Raw genomic sequence first — 23,102 nt, forward strand, 5'->3', positions numbered from 1 at the left:
GGGCAACAAACATAGAGAAAAAATGGCCTCCAGGAGCAGTGGATTCACAGTGCAGACACTTCTTCTTCTAGCGTTTGCCCTTCCGTAGCCAGTCAACAGCGTCAGGTTGAAAGCTGTCCGGAGCTGCTTGTTGCTGGCTTTGAAAGTGACTGGGATCCATGTGTATTCAGTCGGCTAGGAAGGATCGTCAGTTTCCCCAATGAATGGGACACTGAGCCCCAGTAATAACCCTGGAGGCAAAAAAAAAAAAAAGAGAGAGCGATAATAAGAAGCTTCTATGAAAATACACATCACGAGACTACAAGTTTTTCCTGTGCTGATGTGACTTCCCTTTCATTTTCCTGGGATTGGCTGTCCTCTTTCATTCAGGGTTAGCAACTCAGTGGGTGTGGAATAAATAATCCCTGTTGTATGGCTGAATCAGAGCATTCCTGCAGACCCAGCTCAACTGGCTAGTATCTGTGTTTTTCTGATGTTGAAACTGAGCATGATATTTTTCTGTTCAACTAAGGTAATTTGGATTTAGACCATCTCAGTGTTATAAATAAAATAATAATAAAAAAAGACAAAAACCTGCCCATATCTGAAGGGTGCCATGCCTTCTTCAATTTCAGAAGACAATTCAAACAATTTCCTTCACATTTTTTCCCCTTCATTTTGATATGTAATCTCTTCCTGGGTCTTTGGTCGGAAGCACCCATAAAAATGACTTTAGGAAGAGACTTGCAGGTGGCTCACCAGGCACAATGCACATGGTATTATACACAAGGACCCAGGTGCCAGCTCTGAGCCACTATATGGAGCGCCTATGGGGCAAAGTTTCAAGAGGAGTGAATAGGTGCTGTGGTATCTTTCCTTCTCTTTCTGTCTCTCACTATCTAAAAATGAAGAAAGATGAAAAGAAGGGAGGAGTACAACTTTGGTGGTGGAAGTGCTGTGGAGCTTTATCTGTGTTATCTCATAATCTTGTAAATCACTGTTAAAAATTAAAAAGGGGTAGAAGGAAAGAGGGAGAGAGGGCAAGAGAGAGAGAGAGAGAGAGAGAGAGGAAGGAATGGGAAATGGCTGGGAGCTGGCACTGAGTCCCAATAACTACTCTAGTAGCAAACAACAACAACAAACCAAAACACTAATTTTTAGGCAGGGTGAGAGTATAGTAGTTTTACAAAAGACTTCCGTACCTGAAGTTCTAAGATTCCTGGTTCAGTCTCTAGCAACACCATAAGCCAATGGAAAGCAATGCTCTGTTAACAATAACAATAATAACTTTAAGGTGTGAAAAGCATTGTGAGAATGTCAAGTGCATTATCTGCATACTCCTATTTATAATGATAGTGAAAATTCATCATGATCAGTAGCCAGGCTTAGCTGATTAAGAGAGATGATGGGGAAAAAAAAGAGAACGAGAGATGATGGGAACACACTGCACTGGAAGGGGTTGGTGGTTGGTGGAGGTATGGGGACAAGACACCAGGTGTTCCAACTTCACCTGGGATCAACTAGAAACTATTCTGGGTGACATTTGAAGATTCATTTGATAGCTAGTATGGATATCAAGGTTCTTTGTACTTGTGGAAGATAATCAGAAGAATGACAGAGATGAGGAAGTGCATGAGAGTAGTGGTGACCAATTGTCAGTTTTCTCAGATGGCAAGATCCTTACTAGGTCAAACCTGGACTTCTCTTTATGACCTGGCTTCATGGGAATTTGGCTTTGCTGGTAGATGTAGCTTGTCTCTTTGTCCTTGCTGGGCACTAGATCAGCTTTGGTTCTGTACAGGAATTTTCTCAGAGGGAGAATGGGGAGTAAAATGGCCCAGCAGGTGTGAGATTCCTAGCTTGAGGTTCTACAGTAATAGAAAGGTTCTTCTAGGTAGAGGGTAGATAGCATAATGGTTATGCAAATGAACTCTCATGTCTAAGGCTCCAAAGTCCCAGGCTCAATCCCCCACACCACCACATGCCTGAGCTGAACAGTGCTCTGTTAACAAAATAAATAAATAAGAATTAAAAACAGAATTTTTTAAGAAAGAGAGAAAGAAATAAAGCTCCTTCCAACTCATTCTTCTATTTTTTTTTTTTCTTTATCAGAGCACTGCTCAGCTCTGGCTTGTGCTATCTCCTCTGCCCACCCAACTCATTCCTCTATTCAAACAAAACTATGTTGCATACCTGCTGAGCTAACTGCCTATTTTCTTTCCCTTTTTATCCCTTTCCATGGAAATATTAGGTTTTATAATGATGACTGATATTTTCGCATCTTCAAATTAATCCCTATTTTAAAATCACTGTGGGATCCTTATAGTCAAATCATCAACATGTCTGCACTGTGGCTGCTTCTGGGCCTCCTTTCTCTTATTGGTGAGTATGTTTCATTTTTCTACATGACCCTGGAGATGGGAGGGCTAAGTAAACATAGGGAATGCAATGGTACTTTTGATACTTGAAACTGCAGTAAGTAATTATTAATTTTCTCTTAAACTATTCAACAAATCCTGCAGTTAATAACAGGGACTGACACTTAGATGTTCTACCAAAGGAGAGATTCTCAGAATACTGGGTGGGTTTAAAACATTATTGTTGGGTGGGGGTATAGCATAATGGTTATGCAAAGAGACTTATATGCCTGAGGGTCTCAAGTCCCAGGTTCAATCCCCCACACCGCCATAAGCCAGAGCTGAGCAGTGCTCTGGTAAAAAAAAAAAAGTTTATAAAAAAATTATTGCTTGAGGAGGGCCAGGCGGTGGTGTACCTGGTTAAGCACACACATCACAGTGTACAAGGCCCCGGGTTCAAGCCCCTGGTCCCCCACCTGTAGGGGGGAAGCTTCACAAGTGGTGAAGCAGGGCTGCAGGTATCTGTTTTTCTCCCTCCCCTCTCAGTTTCTCTCTGTCTCTAATAATAAATCAATAAAAATATTAAAATATTAAACAAAATAAAAATAATATTGCTTGAGTCTAGACTTAACTATATGTCACCAGGCAACTCCTAAGCCTTGAAGGAGTATAACTGCTCCAACAAATCCTCATGATCTCAGGATAAGCAGTGAGACTTTCTTTTCTTTCATTTATTTTTTTATTTCTTTTTTTCCTGTAATATAGGAAAGATGAGTGGCAGCTACAAGTATTATTCTGACCTGTGCTGTCCAAGGCTCTCCAGGTTATTCTTGCATACAGTTGGAGATCCCATCCCACATCTACTACCAGCCATAAGCCTTAGAAAGATGCTGGCAGTGAGAATTTAATAATGAGTCAGTTTCTGGAATAATTTCTTAGTCAGTATACCATCAACTTCAAAGGTGTTGCCACTACAGAGTGAAGTGCTTATTATTTGTTTTATTTTAGTATTTTTATTAATTCCATTTCATTCATATATTGAAGGATAATCAAAACTATTCTAGTTAAATGTCTTAAATTAAAATTTTCTCAATTTGTAGACTTATCTGAAAGCAGCAATTGGGGATGCTATGGAAATATTCGTAACTTCAATACTCCTGGAGCATCTTGCGGGATTGGAAGACGCCAAGGCCTGAATTACTGTGGTAATTATAACCTCACTGTCCACCTCACCCTAGTTTTTTTCTTATTCAGAAGGTGACTCCTGGGGACCAGGTGGTGGCGCACCTAGTTAAGTGCACACATTACATACAGTGTGCAAGGACACAGTTTTAAGCCCCTGGTCCCCACCTGCAGAGGGAAAGCTTCACAAGTGGTGAAGTAGGGCTGCGTGTGTCTCTCTGTCTCTCTCCCTCTCTGTCTTACCCTCTCCCCTCAATTTATCTCTATCTCTATCCAATAATAAATAAATAAAATATTTTTAAAAAGTGACCCCTTTTGGCAAGACTGACTTCAACAGGATCTTGTTCTTTCCCCTAATACCCTATTCCCTGGTCTCCCTGTCCTTCTCCACTTTTTGATCATCTCAATATAACCTTTGCCTCCCACTGTACTACTGGGGGTAGAAGGAGTACTGGATATGGAGTCTCTCTCTGTATTGATTCTGCTCCTTGAACAAGTCACTTAGCTCCACCAAGCCTGTACTGGGAGTTGTGCAGGAGGGGTGGGTCATAATACTTATTTTACACTCTATTTGCTATAACATGGATAAAAGTGTTTTCAAAACCATAAAAGTGCTTAGAAAGTAATTAGACACAGGTTGTGGGGCTAGCGTAATGGTTATGTAAAATGTTTTCATGTCTTTGGCTCTGAGGTCCTAGGTTCAATCCCTAGCACTGTCATAAGCTAGAATTGAGCAGTGTTCTGGTCTCTCTCCCTCCCTCTCTCTCTCTTTCTCATATAATAAAATATTGGGGGGGTCAGGCGGTAGCATAGCGGGTTAAACGTACATGGCGCAAAGTGCAAGGACCAGCCTGGTTCAAGCCCCTGGCTCCCCACCTGTAGGGGGATTGCTTCACAAGCAGTGAAGCAAGTCTGCAGGTATCTATCTTTTTTTCCCTCTCTCTGTCTTCTCCTCCTCTCTTGATTTCTCTCTGTCCTAGCCAACAACAATGACATCAATAACAACAATAATAATAACCACAACAATGATTTTTTAAAAAAAAAGGGTAACAAAAGGGAAAAAATAGCTTCCAGGATCAGTGAATTCATGGTGCAGGCACCGAGCCCCAGCAATAACCCTGGAGGCAAAAATAAATAATTAAATAAATAAATAAATACATAAATAAAATATTGGGTCAGAAAAATCATTCATTTGGATAGTGTGGTAATTTGTTATGTGCAGATCCCAGGTCTGAGCCGAGCCCCCATCGCATTGGAGGATGCTTTGGCACTGTGGTCTTTTTCACTCTCTTCCTCTCTATATATCTATTAAAAAAAGAAGAAGAAAAAAAGACTAAAGGGGTATAGGAAGGTAAGTAGATTAGACAGATAAACTAGTTGGTTTTCATTATAAACAAAATTCTTATTTCATAGAGCTTGAAGTTCACACGTGATTTCTGGGTGTCACGTAGGGTGGAAAGGCAGGCAAAAGTAAAGAAACCTGTCAGGGAGTCTCTCCAAGGTTCCCTTGAAAGATTTGACAGAATATATTTCTCAGCATGTGCCCATTGTAGCTGATGTGAATGCTCATTTACTGGGTAGTTTCAGGGTGCCTATGGTGAGACTAAGGGTGCTCATGCCTACAGAATTGTTCTGGGTGGCGCCGGGCAGTAGCACAGCGAGTTAGGCGCACATGGTGCGAAGTGCAAGGATCAGTGTAAGGATCCCTGTTCGAGTCCCTGGCTCCCCACCTGCAGGGGGGTTGCTTTGCAAGGGGTGAAGCAGGTCTGCAAGTGTCTATCTTTCTCTCTCCCTCTCTGTCTTCCCCTCCTCTCTCTATTTCTCTCTGTCCTATCCAACAACAATGACAGCAATAACAAACAATATTAATAACAATGATAAACAACAAGGGCAACAAAAGGGAAAAAATAGCCTCCTGGAGCAGTGGATTTGTAGTGCAGGCACCGAGCCCCAGTGATAACCCTGGAGACAAAAAAGAAAGAAAGAAAGAAAGAATTGTTCTGGGTGACCCCAAGCAGCCTCTGTTGGGCACTGGCAGCCCAGAAAATACTATCTCAGTAGATGCCAACTCAAGTTCAGATCATAATCTCGGGTCTGGGAATGCCCACTGGATTTCAGACGGAAATGTGAATTGTTCAGATCTTTGGAGTATATTTTCTTTCTTCTCTTGAGCTCTGTTGTGGTATAAGGCACACTAAGCTACAGCCTTTTCTCCATCTTCTCTAGGAGTCCGTGCTTCTGAAAGACTGGCTGAAATAGACATGCCACACCTACTGAGATATCAACCCATTCTACGTACTGTTGGCCAAAAGTACTGTGTGGATCCTGCAGTGATCGCTGGTGTCTTGTCTAGGGACACTCATGGTGGCAATGTTCTGCTCCATGTGGGTGATGGGACCAGGCTGGTACAGGTAACCCTTCATTAAATATGTGGCCTTTGGCACAACTCCAAAAGGGACACTTTCAGACTTGTTGTTGATGGTGACACCCTGGAATCTGTAGAACAAGAAGCAAAAATCTCCCTAGAGTTATGGGTGTCGTGGAGCAGCCTAAGATAGTAGAGTAACAATGTTTCTCCTTTGCTTTGAGTCACATTTCTTGTCAAAGTACGCTTTTTTCTCTGGTTTCCATCCATAGTACCCCATTCTAGCTTTCCAATAAAGCAATGATGTCAGAGAAAAAGTCCAAATGTAATCCTTCCTCTGTTCTTTTGTGGCCCCTGGATAAAACATGTAATCCACATGGGCCTCAGTTTCCTCACCTATAAAATGTTTTTTTTTTTTTTTTTTTTTTCTGCCTCCAGGCTGATTGCTGAGGCTTGGTGCTGACACTACAAATCCACAACTCCTAGCAGCTATTTCTTTCCATTTTATTGGATAGGACAGAGAAATTGAAAGAGGAGGGGGAGATAGAGAAGGAGAAACAAAGAGAGATACTGCAGACCTGCTTCACCACTGGTGAAGTGTCCTCCCTGCAGATAGGGAGGGAGCGGGGACTTGAACCCAGGTCCCTGCGTGGGACCTTGTGTTTAGTCTATGTACACTTAACTGGGTGCACCACTGCCTGGCCCCTAAAATGCCATCCTTATAAAACTGTTCTGAAGATTCAATGAAATAATGTGATAAAAATAAAAATACTTAGTATTGGAGTATCAATATTGGATTCCTTTTCCCTTGTTTTCTTGCTTTTAAAAAATTATTATCTTTATTTATTGGATAGAGACAGTCAGAAATTGAGAGGGAAAGGGGTGATAGAGAGGGAGACAGAGATACACCTGTAGCACTGCTTCACCACTTGCAAAGCTTTCCCCCAGCAGGTGGGGACCTGGGACTTGAACCTGGATTCTTGTGCATTGTAACATGAGCGCTCAACCATGTGTGCCACCACCTGGTCCTTCCTTGTTTTCCTTCTAACAAAACTAAAAACAATTCTTAGTTCTGAAAATTGGGCTTTATTTTTGCCCTAATTTGTCTTGTATCACTTATTTCTTTTAAGCGTTAGGCTCTGTTACTATTACTGTAGTAGTAGTATTACCTTTATTTACATATTGGCTATAAACAGCCAGATATTGAGAAGGAAGCGGTGATAGAGAAGAAGAGAGAAAGAAAGACACCTGAAGCACTGCTTCACCACTCAAAAAGCTTTCCCCCCTGCAGGTGGGGATAGGAGGTTCGAGCCTGGGTTCTTGTGTATGGCAACATTTTCACCCAAAAAAGTGCCCATCACCCAACCCCTCTTGTATCACTTCTGCTGTAGAAATTTCCAGGGAACTGATCAGTAAGTAACCCTGTTGTCAAATGATCTGTGCACTGGGGAGATTTGGTGATGGCAAGGGAGCTAATGAGACTACATTTTTTTTTCTATTTTATTTTTCACATTGTTGTTGAGAAACCTACAAATATTGTAATCATTTTATTATTTTACTGCCAGGGCTTAATTGAGGCCTTGTGTTTGCACTGCTTTTTTTCAGAGAGGGTGAAAAGCAGAGAAGGAGAGAGACAGGTAGTAAGACAGAAAAGGGTAGGGTAGATAGCATAATGGTTAGGCAATGAGACAATCATGCCTCAGACTCCAAAGTCCCAGGTTCAATCCCCTGCACCATCATAGGCTAGAGTTGAGCAGTTCTCTAGTTAAAAAGAGAGAGGAGTATGGGGTCAGATGGTAGCACAAGGTTAAGTGCACGTGGCACAAAGCACAAGGACCAGAGTAAGGATTCTGGTTTGAGCCCCTGGCTCCCCACCTGCAGGGAAGCCACTTCACAGGTGGTAAAGTGGGTCTGCAGATGTCTACCTTTCTCTCCCCCTCTCTGTCTTCCCATCCTCTCTCCATTTCTCTCTGTCCTATCCAACAACGAACGGCATCAACGACAACAATAACCACAAAAAGGCTACAACAACAAGGGTGACAAAAGGGGAAAAAAAATGGCCTCCAGGAACAGTGGATTCATGGTGTAGGCACCGAGCCCAGCAATAACCCTGGAGGCAAAAAGAAAAAAGGGGGGGAGGGGCGGGTAAGGGAGCCTGAAGAGACACCATAGCACTGCTTCACTACTGGTGAAACTTCCCTGTGCAAGTGGTCCCATGTAGTAGTTGAGGGACTCAAACTCAGATCTTTGTGCATGTTAAAGTATTCATCTTACCAGCTTCCTGTCCTTTGAGTCATTTTATTTTATTTTTTAATTTTCTAATTGCCACCAGGGTTATTGCTGGGGCTTGGTACAAACACTACAGATCCACCACTCCCAGTGCCCCTTCTTCCTCTTCTTCTTCTCCTCCTCCCCTTTCTTCCTCTTCTTCTTTTTTATTTGATAGGACAGGGAGAAATTGATGCAGGGGAAGACAGAAAAGGAGAGAGCAAGGTAGACACCTGCAGACCTGCTTCACCACTTGTGAAGTGTTTCCCCTGCAGGTGGGGAGTAGGACCTCAAACCTTGGTCCTTGCACATGGTAATGTGTGTGCACACAACCAGGTACAACACTGCCTGGAACCCCCTTGCAGTTATTTTTTACATTTTTAGAAAAATGTACTCTTCAATGCGCTTTATTTTTTTTTAATTTCTTTATTGGGGAATTAATGTTTTACATTCGACAGTAAATACAATAGTTTGTACATGCATAGCACTTCCCAGTTTTCCATATAATAATACACCCCCCACTAGGTCCTCTGTTATCCTTTTCTTCAATGCTCTTTAAATTGACTTCCTATTAGTACCTACATGACACTTTTTATTTTTTAAATTTTTTTATATTTAATTATTTATTGGATAGATAATCAGAAATCAAGAGGGAAGGGGGTGAGAGGGAGAGAAACAAAGAGACACCTGCAGCCCTTGTGAAGCCTTCCCCCTGCAGGTGGAGACCAGGGGCTTTAACCTGGCTCTATAACATGTGCACTCAATCAGGTGCACCACCACCTGGCCCCCCTTACATAACACTAAATGTATTCTGTATTTAGCTTGAAGATTTATCCAATAGTCTAACAAATAGAAGGGAAGGCATACAATTCATCCTTTTTAAAATTAAAGTATTATTATTATTATTATTATTTGCCTTCAGGGTTATTGCTGGGTCTCAATGCCTGCACTATGAATTCACTACTCCTGGAGGCTATTTTTTCCCTTTTGTTGCCCTTGTTGTTTATCGTTGTTGTGGTTATTATTAGTGTTGTCGTTGTTGGAAAGGACAGAGTAAAATCACGAGAGGAGGGACAGAGAGGGGGAGAGAAAGATAGACACCTGCAGATCTGCTTAACCACTTGTGAAGTGACCCCCCTGCAGGTGGGGAGCCGGGGGCTCAAACTGGGATCCTTACTCCAGTCCTTGCACTTCATATGCCATGTACACTTAACCCGCTGTGCTACCACTGGCCTCCTATTATTATTTTTTAACCAGAGCACTGCTCAGCTGTGGCTTATGGTGGTGCAAGGGGAGGGGGCTTTGAACCTGAGACTTCCAAAGTCTCAGGCATGAAGGTCTTTTTGCATAACGATTATGCCATCTCCCCTGCCCTATAATTCATCCTTTACAAGTGAGGAAATGGATTCACGAAGAGAGAATCAGTGCCACAAACTCACAGTACTACTGGAAAAAGCAGACTGGGAGCACAGACACTGATGATGTTGGGGCTGCAGTCCTTCCCATCATCTTGTCTGCCTCCTGTGTGAAATCTGATTCTCAGATAAAAGACAAGTTTAACTCCTTTGAAGATGAAGAAAGAAGTTCCCAGAATCAGATGTTTCTCTTAAATATAGTGAAACCCACTTGGAGTGGTAACCCAAGGTACATAAGAAAAGCTAGAAGTAACTTTAGATATTCAGGTTAACTGAGAAGAGAATTACAAATACAGCTATGTGCCCTTTAAGGACATTTTATCAACAATGGTATAGTCTGAAAAGACTATATATACCATATTACCTAGGTGTGCAGTAGGTTAGTCATTTAGGTTTGTGTAATTATACTCTATAATAGTTGCACAATGATGAAACCATTTAAGAACATGTCTCATCATCAAGCAATGGATGACTACATGGGTTAAAAATTCTAATCCATCCCAGTTCAAGCCTCCAGCTCCCCACCTGTAGGGGAGTCCCTTCACAGGCAGTGAAGCAGGTCTGCAGGTGTCTATCTTTCTCTCCCCTTCTCTGTCTTCCCCTCCTCTCTCCATTTCTCTCTGTCCTATCCAACAACAGTAACTGTAACAATAAAACAAGGGCAACAAAAAGGAAATAAATATTTTTTTTAAAAAAATTCAATCCAGGGGGCTGGGCAGTAGCACGGGTTAAGCGCATGTGGCACAAAGCTCAAGGACCGGCATAAGGATCCCGGTTGGAGCCCTCGGCTCCCCACCTGCAGGGGAGTCAATTCACAGACGGTGAAGTGGGTCTGCAGGTGTCTATCTTTCTCTCCCCCTCTCTGTCTTCCCTTCCTCTCTCAGTTTCTCTCTGTCCTGTCCAACAACAATGACAACAATAATATTAACAACAACATTGATAGACAACAAAGGCAACAAAAGGGAAAAGGTGGCCTCCAGAAGCAGTGGATTCGTGGTGCAGGCACCGAGCCCCAGCGATAACCCTGGAGGCAAAAAAAAAAAAAAAATCTAATGCAGGAGTCAGGAGGCAGTGCAGCGGGTTAAGTGCAAGTGGTACAAAGTGCAAAGACCACTGTAAGGATCCCGGTTTGAGCCCCAGGTTCGAGCCCCCAGCTCCCCACCTGCAAGGGAGTCGCTTCACAGACGGTGAAGCAGGTTTGCAGGTGTCTATCTTTCTCTTCCCCTCCTCTCATCATTTCTCTGAGTCCTATCCAACAGCTCTGGCATAAATAACTACAACAATAAAACAACAAGGGAAACAAAAGGGAATAAATAGATACATAAATACATTTAAAATAACTCTGACCCATTTAGAAGACTTACATTTGTGACACTGAAACGAGGTGTCAGGTTAGTACCTATGCCAACTCTGTAGCCTCCAATTCTGTCTCTCACTATTACACAGTAACAGCAGTGAAGTGATCTCACTATTTCTTCCTTTGCTTAAACTTCAGAGCTTTATTATTTGCCCTCTGGGCCAGGCTGTGGTGCACCTGTATAAGTGCTCACATTACAGTGCACAAGGACCTGGGTTCAAGCCCCTGGTCTTCACCTGCAGGGGAAAAGTTTCACAAGTGGTGAAGCAGTGGTGCAAGTGTCTCTCTGTCTCTTTCCCTCTCTATCTCCCCCTCCACTGTCAAATTCTCTGTCTCTATCCAATAATAAAGAATGAAATATCAAAATGTTTCGAGAGTTCAATGAAAATGAAGACACAAGCTATCAAAATATTTGGGACACAGCTAAAGCAGTCCTAAGAGGGAAGTTCATAGCTATACAAGCACACATTAGGAAACAAGAAAAGGCACAAATAAACAGCCTGATTGCACATCTTAAAGACCTAGAAGAAGAACAACAAAGGAATCCTAAAGCAACCAGAAGGACAGAAATCACTAAAGTTAGGGCAGCAATAAATAACATTGAGACTAGGAAAACCATACAAAAGATCAATGAAAGTAAATGTTGGTTCTTCGAAAGAGTGAACAAAATCGACAAACCTTTAGCCAGACTCACAAAACAAAAAAGGGAGAAGACCCAAATAAATCGGATAGTAAATGAAAGAGGAGATATCACAACAGACACTGCAGAAATTCAACATATCATGCGAGGCTTCTATGAACAACTATATGCCACCAAGCTAGAGAAACTGGAAGAAATGGACGATTTCCTAGATACCTACCAACTTCCAAAACTAAGTAAAGAGGAAGTGGATAACATGAACAGGCCCATCACAGCTAATGAAATTGAAACAGTTATCAAAAATCTCCCCAAAAATAAAAGTCCTGGACCAGATGGTTTTACAAATGAATTCTACGAAACTTTCAAAGAAGAACTAATACCTCTACTTTTAAAAGTCTTCCAGAAGATTGAAGACATTGGAATACTCCCTGCCAGCTTCTATGAAGCCAACATCACCCTGATACCAAAAGCAGACAGGGACACAACCAAAAAAGAAAACTACAGACCAATATCTCTGATGAACATAGATGCGAAAATATTGAACAAAATTCTAGCCAACCGGATACAGCAGTATATCAAAAAGATTGTTCATCATGACCAAGTGGGGTTTATCCCAGGCATGCAAGGTTGGTTTCATATACATAAATCAATCAATGTGATCCACCGCATCAACAAAAGCAAGACCAAAAACCACATGGTCATATCAATAGATGCAGAGAAAGCCTTTGACAAAATACAACATCCCTTTATGATCAAAACACTACAAAAAATGGGAATAGATGGAAAATTCCTGAAGATAGTGGAGTCTATATATAGCAAACCTACAGCCAACATCATACTCAATGGTGAAAAACTGGAAGCATTTCCACTCAGATCAGGTCCTAGACAGGGCTGCCCACTATCACCATTACTATTCAACATAGTGTTGGAAGTTCTTGCCATAGCAATCAGGCAGGAGCAAGGAATTAAAGGGATACAGATTGGAAGAGAAGAAGTCAAACTCTCCTTATTTGCAGATGACATGATAGTATACATGGAAAAACCTAAGGAATCCAGCAAGAAGCTTTTGGAAATCATCAGGCAATACAGTAATGTGTCAGTAATGTGTCAGGCTATAAAATTAACATTCAAAAGTCAGTGGCATTCCTCTATGCAAACACTAAGTTAGAAGAAATTGAAATCCAGAAATCAGTTCCTTTTTCTATAGCAACAAAACCAATAAAATATCTAGTAGTAAACCTAACCAAAGAAGTGAAAGATTTGTATACTGAAAATTATGAGTCACTACTCAAAGAAATAGAAAAAGACACAAAGAAGTGGAAAGATATTCCATGTTCATGGGTTGGAAGAATTAACATCATCAAAATGAATATATTACCCAGAGCCATCTACAAATTTAATGCTATCCCCATCAAGATCCTGACCACATTTTTTAGGAGAATAGAACAAATGCTACAAATGTTTATCTGGAACCAGAAAAGACCTAGAATTGCCAAAACAATCTTGAGAAAAAAAGAACAGAACCGGAGGCATCACACTCCCAGATTTCAAACTGTATTATAGGGCCATTGTCATCAAAACTGCTTGGTACTGGAACATGAACAGACACACTGACCAGTGGAATAGAATTGAGAGCCCAGAAATGAGGCCCCATACCTATGGACATCTAATCTTAGACAAAGGGGCCCAGACTCTGCTTTTCCCATGGGGAAAGCAGAGTCTCTTCAACAAATGGTGTTGGAAACATGCAGAAGAATGAAACTGAATCACTGTATTTCACCAAATACAAAAGTAAATTCCAAGTGGATCAAGGACTTGGATGTTAGACCAGAAACTATCAGATACTTAGAGGAATATATTGGCAGAACTTTTTTCCACATAAATTTTAAAGACATTTTCAATGAAACGAATCCAATTACAAAGAAGACTAAGGCAAGTATAAACCTATGGGACTACATCAAATTAAAAAGCTTCTTCACAGCAAAAGAAACCACTACCCAAACCAAGAGACCCCTCACAGAATGGGAGAAGATCTTTACATGCCATACATCAGACAAGAGTTTAATAACCAACATATATAAAGAGACTGCCAAACTCAACAACAAGACAACAAATAACCCCATCCAAAAATGGGGGGAGGACTTGGACAGAATATTCACCACAGAAGAGATCCAAAAGGCCTAGAAACACATGAAAAAATGCTCCAAGTCTCTGATTGTCAGAGAAATGCAAATCAAGACAACAATGAGATATCAACTCACTCCTGTGAGAATGTCATACATCAGAAAAGGTAACAGCAGCAAATGCTGGAGAGGGTGTGGGGTCAAAGGAACCCTCCTGCACTGCTGGTGGGAATGTCAATTGGTCCAACCTCTGTGGAGAACAGTCTGGAGAACTCTCAGAAGACTAGAAATGGACCTACCCTATGATCCTGTAATTCCTCTCCTGGAGATATATCCTAAGGAACCCAACACATCCATCCAAAAAGATCTGTGTACACATATGTTCTTGGCAGCACAATTTGTAATAGCCAAAACCTGGAAGCAACCCAGGTGTCCAAGAACAGATGAGTGGCTGAGCAAGTTGTGGTATATATACACAATGGAATACTACTCAGCTGTAAAAAATGGTGACTTCAACATTTTCAGCCGATTTGGATGGACCTTGAAAAAATCATGTTGAGTGAAATAAGTCAGAAACAGAAGGATGAATATGGGATGATCTCACTCTCAGGCCGAAGTTGAATAACAAGATTAGAAAAGAAAACACAAGTCGAACCTGAAATGGAATTGGAGTATTACACCAAAGTAAAAGACTCTGGGGTGGGTGGGTGGGTGGGGAGAATACAGGTCCATGAAGGATGATAAATGACATAGTGGGGGTTGTATTGTTAAATGGGAATCTGGGGAATGTTATGCATGTACAAACTATTGTATTTACTGTTGAATGTAAAAAATTAATTCCCCAAGAAAGAAATAAAAAAAAAGATTGAAATAAATTTAAAAATAAATTAAAAAATCATCATCATCATTTACCCTCAAGGACATTAACGATGACATTAATTCATCCTAAGATGGAGGAAAGAAAGAGAATGAAAACAGGCAGCACTGCTCCTATTCATCTGACTTTCCTTCTGACTTTCTAGGACTCTGGCCATTTTGTTCCCATATCTCTGATCAGCTCGTCCCAAGTTTCCCAGATGACTGAGGAGCTGACTTTTAGAATAAAAGAAATCCAGAGGAGGTTTCCAACCTGGACACCTGACCAATACCTGAGAGGTATGTACAACCTGGGGGTCAGAGATTTCACAGGATGAATTAATAGCAACAAATGTAACATATTGCACCTAGTATAGGAGAAATAGCTCACCAGGTAGGGTGCATACCTTGCAATATAAACAGCATAGGTTTGAGCACTGGCACCACACTTGAAGTGTTATGTCACTGAAAGAAACTCCGTTGGTGGGGTGGTATCTCTCAATCTCTTTCTGAGTGAAAAGGTGGTCAGAAGTGGTAAAATCAGGAGGTGGTGCAGTGGATAAAGCATTGGATTCTCAATCATGAGGTCCCGAGTTCAATCCCTGGCAGCAGATGTACCAGAGTGATGGCTGGTTCTTTCTCTCCTCCTATCTTTCACATGAATAAGTGAATGAATGAATGAATGAATGAATGAATAAATAAATAAATAAATAAGTAAATAAATAAATAAATAAATAAGTGGTAAAATCATGCATGCACCTCTGGGAAAAAAATGCTTGAGATTCCCCAATACTTCATTTGCCTCCTGATAAGCAATTAGTAAAGAGTATCTAAATAGGGAGTCCTAGTCGGTTGGTAGCACACGGGGTTAAGCACACATAGTACTAAGCACAAGGACCGGTGGAAGGATCCAGATTGGAGCCCCCAGTTTCCCACTTACAGGGGGGCCGATTCACAGGTGGGGAAGCAGGTCTGCTGGTATCTGGCTTTTTCTCCCTCTTTCTACTTCCCCTCCCCTCTCAATTTCTCTTTGTTCTATTGAAAAAAAAAAGGGGGGGTTGGTGGGACCGGGTGGTAGCGCTGCGGATTAAGCACACATGGCTCAAAGTGCAAGGACCAGCATAAGGATCCCGGTTCAACCCCCCAGCTCCCCACCTGCAGGGGAGTTGCTTCACAGGCGGTAAAGCAGGTCTGCAGGTGTCTCTCTTTCTCTCCCCCTTCTGTCTTCCTCTCCTCTCTCAATTTCTCTCTGTCCTATCCAACAACAACGACAACAATAATAGTAACAACAACACCTATAAACAACAAGGAAGGGCAACAAAAGGAAAAAAATGGCCTCCAGGAGCTGTGGATTCGTAGTGCAGGTACTGAGCCCCAGCAATAACCTTGGAGACAAAAAAAAAGAAAAACAGAAAGAAAAGAAAGGCCTCCAGAAGCTGTGGCTTTGTAGTGCTGGCATCAAGCCCCAGTGACTAGAGGCAAAAAAAAGAAAAAAAAAAAAAATGAGTAAGTAAACTCCTAAGTACCTTAAAACAGTATGGTCAACATTTACCTTTCTTGTGAATTGTAGGTGGACTCTGTGACTACAATGGAGGTGCTGGCTATGTCAGAGGCACCCAAGACCTGAGCTGTGACTACTGCAATGATGTCCTTGCGAGAGCCAAATACCTCAAAAGACATGGTTTCTGATGTTTAAATCAAATTCAAGGCCACTATTACACATGAAATCTCAACTGTTACATGGGTAAAACTAGTCAATGGGGCTTGTAAATGCAAATCTTAAGTTTGATCTGAAGCTTTTCAAAATAGCATTACTGATGTTAAAGGAAGAATTGCATTCTGTGGTCTGGTGTATCTGTATAAATTAAAGACAGTATTTTTGTTTGTTTGTTTACCAGAGAACTGTACAACTCTGGTTTATAGTGGTTCTAGAAATTGAACCTGGGATCTCAAAGCCTCAGGCATGATCTTTTGCATAATCACTGTGCTATCTCCCTAGCCCTGGGCAGTGTTACTTTAAAGTATTTCCTTGGAGATGAGTTGTGATGTGGATTTCTGTACAATCAACCTGGTAACTCATTGATTCACTTGTCAGATTTAGCAAGTAAAAACACAGAAGTCCCAGTTAAAGTTAAATTTCAGATAAACAGCAAATAATTTAGGGGGACCTATAGATAAATCCCCTAGTAGAACACATGTTTTCTGTCCAAAAAATGCTGGGTTCAAACCCTGTAGCACCATGCTTTGACAAAACGAATGGTGGTATGGTACTGTGGTATTTCTCTTTTCTCTGCCTGTCTCTCCTCTCCTTCTTTCTCTCAAAGAAGTAAGAGGTGGTGGTCCGGGAGGTGGCGCAGTGGATAAAGCTTTGGACTCTCAAGTATGGGGTCCTGAGTTCGATCCCAGGCAGCACATGTACCAGGATGATGCCTGGTTCATTCTCTCTCTTCCTACGTTTCTCATTAATAAATAAAATCTTAAAAAAAAGATAAGAGGTGAACAAATTGGGCCTAGATGGCTACTCAGTTGTGATATTGCACATATGTGAGGCCCTGGATTCATCCCTCAATGTCACTTATTAAAAAATAAAAATAAATAAATCTAGCAACAAAAACAATAAAATATCTAGGAGTAAACCTAACCAAAGAAGTGAAAGACTTGTATACAGAAAATTATGAGTCACTACTCAAGTAAATTGAAAAAGACACAAATAAGTGGAAAGATATTCCATGTTCATGGGTTGGAAGAATTAACATAATCAAAATGAATATACTACCCAGAGCCATATACAAATTTAATGCTATCCCCATCAATATCCCAACCACAGTTTTTAGGAGAATAGAACAACTGCTACAAATGTTTATCCGGAATCAGAAAAGACCTAAAATTGCCAAAACAATCTTGAGAAAAAAGAACAGAACTAGAGGCATCACACTCCCAGGTCTCAAATTGTATTATAAGGCCATTGTCATCAAAACTGCTTGGTACTGGAACATGAATAGACACACTAGACACACTGACCAGTGGAATAGAATTGAGAGCCCAGAAGTGAGCCCCCACACCTATGGACATCTAATTTTTGACAAAGGTGCCCAGACTGTCAAATGGGGAAAGCAGAGTCTCTTCAACAAATGGTGTCGGAAATAATGGGTTGAAACATGGAGAAGAATGAAACTGAATCACTGTATTTCACCAAACACAAAAGTAAATTCCAAGTGGATCAAGGACTTGGATGTTAGACCAGAAACTATCAGATATTTAGAGGAATATATTGGCAGAACTCTTTTCCGCAAACATTTTAAAGACATCCTCAATGAAACGAATCCAATTACAAAGAAGACTAAGGCAAGTATAAACCTATGGGACTACATCAAATTAAAAAGCTTCTTCACAGCAAAAGAAACCACTACCCAAACCAAGAGACCCCTCACAGAATGGGAGAAGATCTTTACATGCCATACATCAGACAAGAGTTTAATAACCAACATATATAAAGAGACTGCCAAACTCAACAACAAGACAACAAATAACCCCATCCAAAAATGGGGGGAGGACTTGGACAGAATATTCACCACAGAAGAGATCCAAAAGGCCGAGAAACACATGAAAAAATGCTCCAAGTCTCTGATTGTCAGAGAAATGCAAATCAAGACAACAATGAGATATCAACTCACTCCTGTGAGAATGTCATACATCAGAAAAGGTAACAGCAGCAAATGCTGGAGAGGGTGTGGGGTCAAAGGAACCCTCCTGCACTGCTGGTGGGAATGTCAATTGGTCCAACCTCTGTGGAGAACAGTCTGGAGAACTCTCAGAAGACTAGAAATGGACCTACCCTATGATCCTGTAATTCCTCTCCTGGAGATATATCCTAAGGAACCCAACACATCCATCCAAAAAGATCTGTGTACACATATGTTCTTGGCAGCACAATTTGTAATAGCCAAAACCTGGAAGCAACCCAGGTGTCCAAGAACAGATGAGTGGCTGAGCAAGTTGTGGTATATATACACAATGGAATACTATTCAGCTATAAAGAATGGTGACTTCACCGTTTTCAGCCAATCTTGGATGGACCTTGAAAAATTCATGTTAAGTGAAATAAGTCAGAAATGGAAGGATGAATATGGGATGATCTCACTCTCAGGCAGAAGTTGAAAAACAAGATCAGAAAAAAAAAAAAAAACAAGTGGAACCTGAAATGGAATTGGCATCCTGATGGCATCATTACTTGGTCACCAGGTTCCAGATGTCATCAGGATGCTGGCCAGGCTTCCCTGGACTGAAGACCCCACCAATGTGTCCTGGAGCTCCGCTTCCCCAGAGACCCACCCCACTAGGGAAAGAGAGGCAGGCTGGGAGTATGGACCGACCAGTCAACGTCCATGTTCAGCAGGGAAGCAATTACAGAAGCCAGACCTTCCACTTTCTGCATCCCACAATGACCCTGGGTCCGTGCTCCCAGAGGGATAGAGAATGGGAAAGCTGTCAGGGGAGGGGGTGGGATATGGAGATTGGGTGGTGGGAATTGTGTGGAGTTGTACCCCTCCTTCCCTATGTTTTTGTTAATTTATCCTTTCTTAAATAAAAAAATAAATTAAAAAAAAGATATTTTAGTCCAAGGGGCCAGGTACACCTGGTTCAACACACACGTTACAATGTGCAAGGACCTGGGTTCAAGACCCTGGTTCCCACCTGCAGGAAGAAATCTTCACAAGTGGTAAAGCCAGGCTACAGGTGTCTCTCTGTCTCTCTCCCTCTCCATCACCCCCTTCCCTCTCAATTTCTGGCTGTTTCTATCCAATAAAAAATTTAAAAACATTTTTAAAAAGAAGTTATGGGATAGTGGTCTAGGAGGTGGTACAGTGGGTAAATAAAGCACTAGACTCTCAAGCATGAGGTTCTGATTTCAATCCCCAGCAGCACATGTACCAGAGTGATGTCTGGTTCTTTCTCTCTTTCTCCTCCTATCTTTCTCATTAGTAAATAAATTAAAAAAATATTTTTAAAGCTATGGAATAAGGAGCCGGAAGGTCATGTTCCCAGTTGAGTGTACATGTTACCATGTGCAAGGACTTGGTTCAAGCCCTTGCTCCCCACTTGCAAGGAGGAAGCTTCACAAATGGTAAAGCAGCTCTACAAGTGTTTCTCTTTCTCTCTCCCTCTCTCCCCCGCCCCCACTTTTCTTTCTTTCTTTCTTTCTTTCTTTTTTTTTCTTTTGGCCTCTAGGATTATCACTAGGGCTCAGTGCCTGCACTATGAATCTACTGCTCCTGGAGACCTTTTTTTTTTTCCACCATGTTTTGTTATTATTATTGTTGCTGTTGTTGTTGTTGTTGTTGGATAGGACAGAGAGAAATGGAGAGAGGAGGGGAAGACAGAGAAGGGAAGAGGAAGCTAGACACCTGCCACCTGTAGACCTGCTTCACTGCTTGTGAAGGGGATCCTTATGCCAGTCCTTGTGCTTTGTTCCACTGCACTACAGCCTCATCCTCTACTCTTTCAATTACTATCTGTCCTATCTAATAAAAAATAAATTTAAAAAAGGAGGGGCCAGGTGGTGGCACACCTAGTTAAGCACACACATTACAGTATACAAGGACCCAGGTTCAAGCCCCTGGTCTTCACCTGCAGGGGGAAGCTTCAGGAGTGGTGAAGCAGGGCTGCAGGTGTCTCTGTCTCTCTCCCTCTCTTTCTTCCCCTCTCCTTTCAGTTTCTCTCTGTCTCTACCCAATAATAAATAAATTTATTTATTTATTTAAAAAGGAAAGAAAAGGGTTAGTGCAGTGGATTAAGCTCATGTTACGCAAATCGCAAGGACAAGTGTAAGGATCCCGGTTCAAGACCTCGGCTCCCCACCTGCAGGGGAGTCACTTCACAAGCAATGAAGCAGGTCTGCAGGTGTCTGTCTATCTCTCCCCCTCTCTGTCTTCCCCTCCTCTCTCCATTTCTCTCTGTCCTATCCAACAATGACAACATCAACAACAACAACAATAATAACTACAACAATAAAAAAAAACAAGGGCAACAAAAGGGGATAAATAAATAAATGTTTTAAAAATCTTAAAAAAAAAAAAGGAAAGAAAAGAAAAGAAAAGAAAAGAAAAGAAAAGAAAAGAAAAGAAAAAAGAGAAAGGAAGAAAGAAAAAAGAGAGAAAGAGGGGGAAAGGGAATATGGTGACCAGTTTAGTCTATTGGGTTCTATAGTTTCCAGAGAGTCACACTTATTAACTTTGCATCATTAACTCAATCCTAAGACAGTTTTTATAAAGTTTACTGTCTCCTTTCCTGGGCCATAGAAGCTTCTACTTTGACCCCTTCTGAACTCAGCTTATTAGTCTCATGTTTGGAGCACTAACATAGCCAGGCCTTGGGATAGTGACTCATCAGTTGGAGTGGACCTCAAGGACACTGATCATGCACTATGTTGAAAATTTATTTAATTCTAGGGGTTGTACTCTATGAAAATAATATCATGTTTAGTCCCTTGTACCACAATAAGCCAGAGCTGAGCATTGCTCTGGTAAAAAGAAAAGTTGTATCTCATTCTAGCAACAGTACAATACCTACCATTATAGAGCACCATTCCTGAGCAATTGTCATTATTTTGAAAAGAAAATTTTAAAGCAACTAAGCACTATATAAGAGTCTCTGTCCTCAAGAACTATTAAATCATGAAATTTAGTTGAGGATAGTAATCAACCACATGTATATACAAGGTACTGAAGCAGTACCTACATCAGATGATGGTGTTCATCATCTTTGTCAGAAACTCTTGTAATCTGTTCATGTTTATTGGTATTTTACATCTTCTCCTCCAGGGCTGCTCCCCTTTTGATCTCCCCACCCTTTGCCTTCCAAGCCCTATTCACACTTAGAGGATTCCCACTGAGGAGAAAACAACTGAGATAATCTGGTGAGACAGTTTACCTGGGAGGGTGCCTGCTTTGTCAGGCACAGGCTCCATCATACTGAAGGAAGTTTTGGTGCATTTGTATATACACCATCACTAACCTTAACCTAACCTAACCTAACCTAACCTAACCTAACCTAACCTAACCTAACCTAACCTAACCTAACCTAGATATTCCTCCACTGACTGGATAGCTCAACATTCTGTCCACCTAATTCATTCCTGTCACTGTCCTGCCCCTGCCTCTGATTTGTCTTTCTGTCCTTGATTTTGCTCATGTTACTAGAAACAATAGTAGGAGAGATGCACAGAAATTCATGTCCTAGAAATGAAGGTTAGAGGAGGGAATGAGTCACAAGGATTACAAAGGGCCCAAGTAGAGCAAGTTTAAGCTGTGTTACTATTTGTTACAGCTGGATGGAGTGAATGAAGTGGTAGTGAGTGGAAAAGGTGTCCCGCTACCAAAATGTTTTATTTTTTTTGTTTTATTTATTTATTTTTGCCTCCAGGGTTATCATTGGGGCTCAGTGCCTGCACTATAAATCCACTGCTCCTGGAGGCCATTTTTCCCATTTTTGTTGTCGTTGTTGTCTATTGTTGTTGTTATTGCTGACGTTGTTGTAGGATAGAACAGAGAGAAATCGAGAGAGGAGGGGAAGACAGAGAGGGGGAAAGTTAGATACCTGCAGACCTGCTTCACCACTTGTGAAACGACCTCCCTGCAGGTGGGGAGCCAGGGGGGAGGGGAGAGAAACAAGATACTTAGTGGGGCTGGGTGGTCGAGCACCTGGTTGAATGCACATGTTACACATGGTATCATGCACAAGGACCTGGGGTTCAAGTCCACAGTCCCTGCCTGCAAGGAGTAATCTTCACAAGCAATGAGGCAGTGCTGCAGGTGTCTCTCTCTATCTCTATCTCCTCCTTCCCTATCAATTTATCTTTATCTCTATCCAGTAAATCAATAAAATATTTAAAAAGTAAATGTTGTATAGTCCTTGAAAATACTTTAAAGGGAGTCAGGCGGTAGCACAGTGGGTTAAGCGCACGTGGCGCAAAGTGCAAGGACCAGCATAATGACCCTGGTTCGAGCCCCTGGCTCCCCACCTGCAGGGGAGTTGCTTCACAAGTGGTGAAGCAGATCTGCAGGTGTCTATCTTTCTCTCCCCATCTCTGTCTACCCCTCCTCTCTCCATTTCTCTCTGTCTTATCCAACTACAACAACATCAGTAACAACAATAATAACTACAACAATAAAACAACAAGAGCAACAAAAGGGAAAATAAATAAATATTTATAAAAAAAGAAGAAAATACTTTTTTTTTGTGAATTATTTTTAATATTTATTTATTCATTCCCTTTTGTTGCCCTTGTTGTTTTATTGTTTTTTTTTAATTTTTTTATTTAAGAAAGGATTAATTAACAAAACCATAGGGTAGGAGGGGTACAACTCCACACAATTCCCACCACCCAATCTCCATATCCCACCCCCTCCCCCGATAGCTTTCCCATTCTCTATCCCTCTGGGAGCATGGACCCAGGGTCATTGTGGGTTGCAGAAGGTAGAAGGTCTGGCTTCTGTAATTGCTTCCCCGCTGAACATGGGCGTTGACTGGTCGGTCCATACTCCCAGTCTGCCTCTCTCTTT

General features: G+C 41.5%; 1 protein-coding gene and 1 non-coding gene across 2 annotated transcripts; one reads left to right on the plus strand and one right to left on the minus strand.

Moving 5' to 3' along the window:
• Nucleotides 1-2,240: 2,240 nt before the first annotated feature.
• Nucleotides 2,241-16,435, plus strand: LYG1 (lysozyme g1). Its single transcript, XM_007521854.2, has 5 exons — nucleotides 2,241-2,361; nucleotides 3,437-3,541; nucleotides 5,745-5,929; nucleotides 14,709-14,841; nucleotides 16,112-16,435. Exons 1-5 carry the CDS (start codon nucleotides 2,319-2,321, stop codon nucleotides 16,228-16,230), a joined length of 585 nt encoding a protein of 194 aa, XP_007521916.2. The 5' UTR covers nucleotides 2,241-2,318; the 3' UTR covers nucleotides 16,231-16,435.
• Nucleotides 3,094-3,229, minus strand: LOC132537944 (small nucleolar RNA SNORA44). The gene has a single exon (XR_009549348.1). It is a non-coding gene; the product is annotated as a small nucleolar RNA SNORA44 (small nucleolar RNA).
• Nucleotides 16,436-23,102: the final 6,667 nt, after the last annotated feature.

Source organism: Erinaceus europaeus, chromosome 3 (assembly GCF_950295315.1).
Source record: "Erinaceus europaeus chromosome 3, mEriEur2.1, whole genome shotgun sequence".
NCBI classification, from domain to species: Eukaryota; Metazoa; Chordata; class Mammalia; order Eulipotyphla; family Erinaceidae; genus Erinaceus; species Erinaceus europaeus.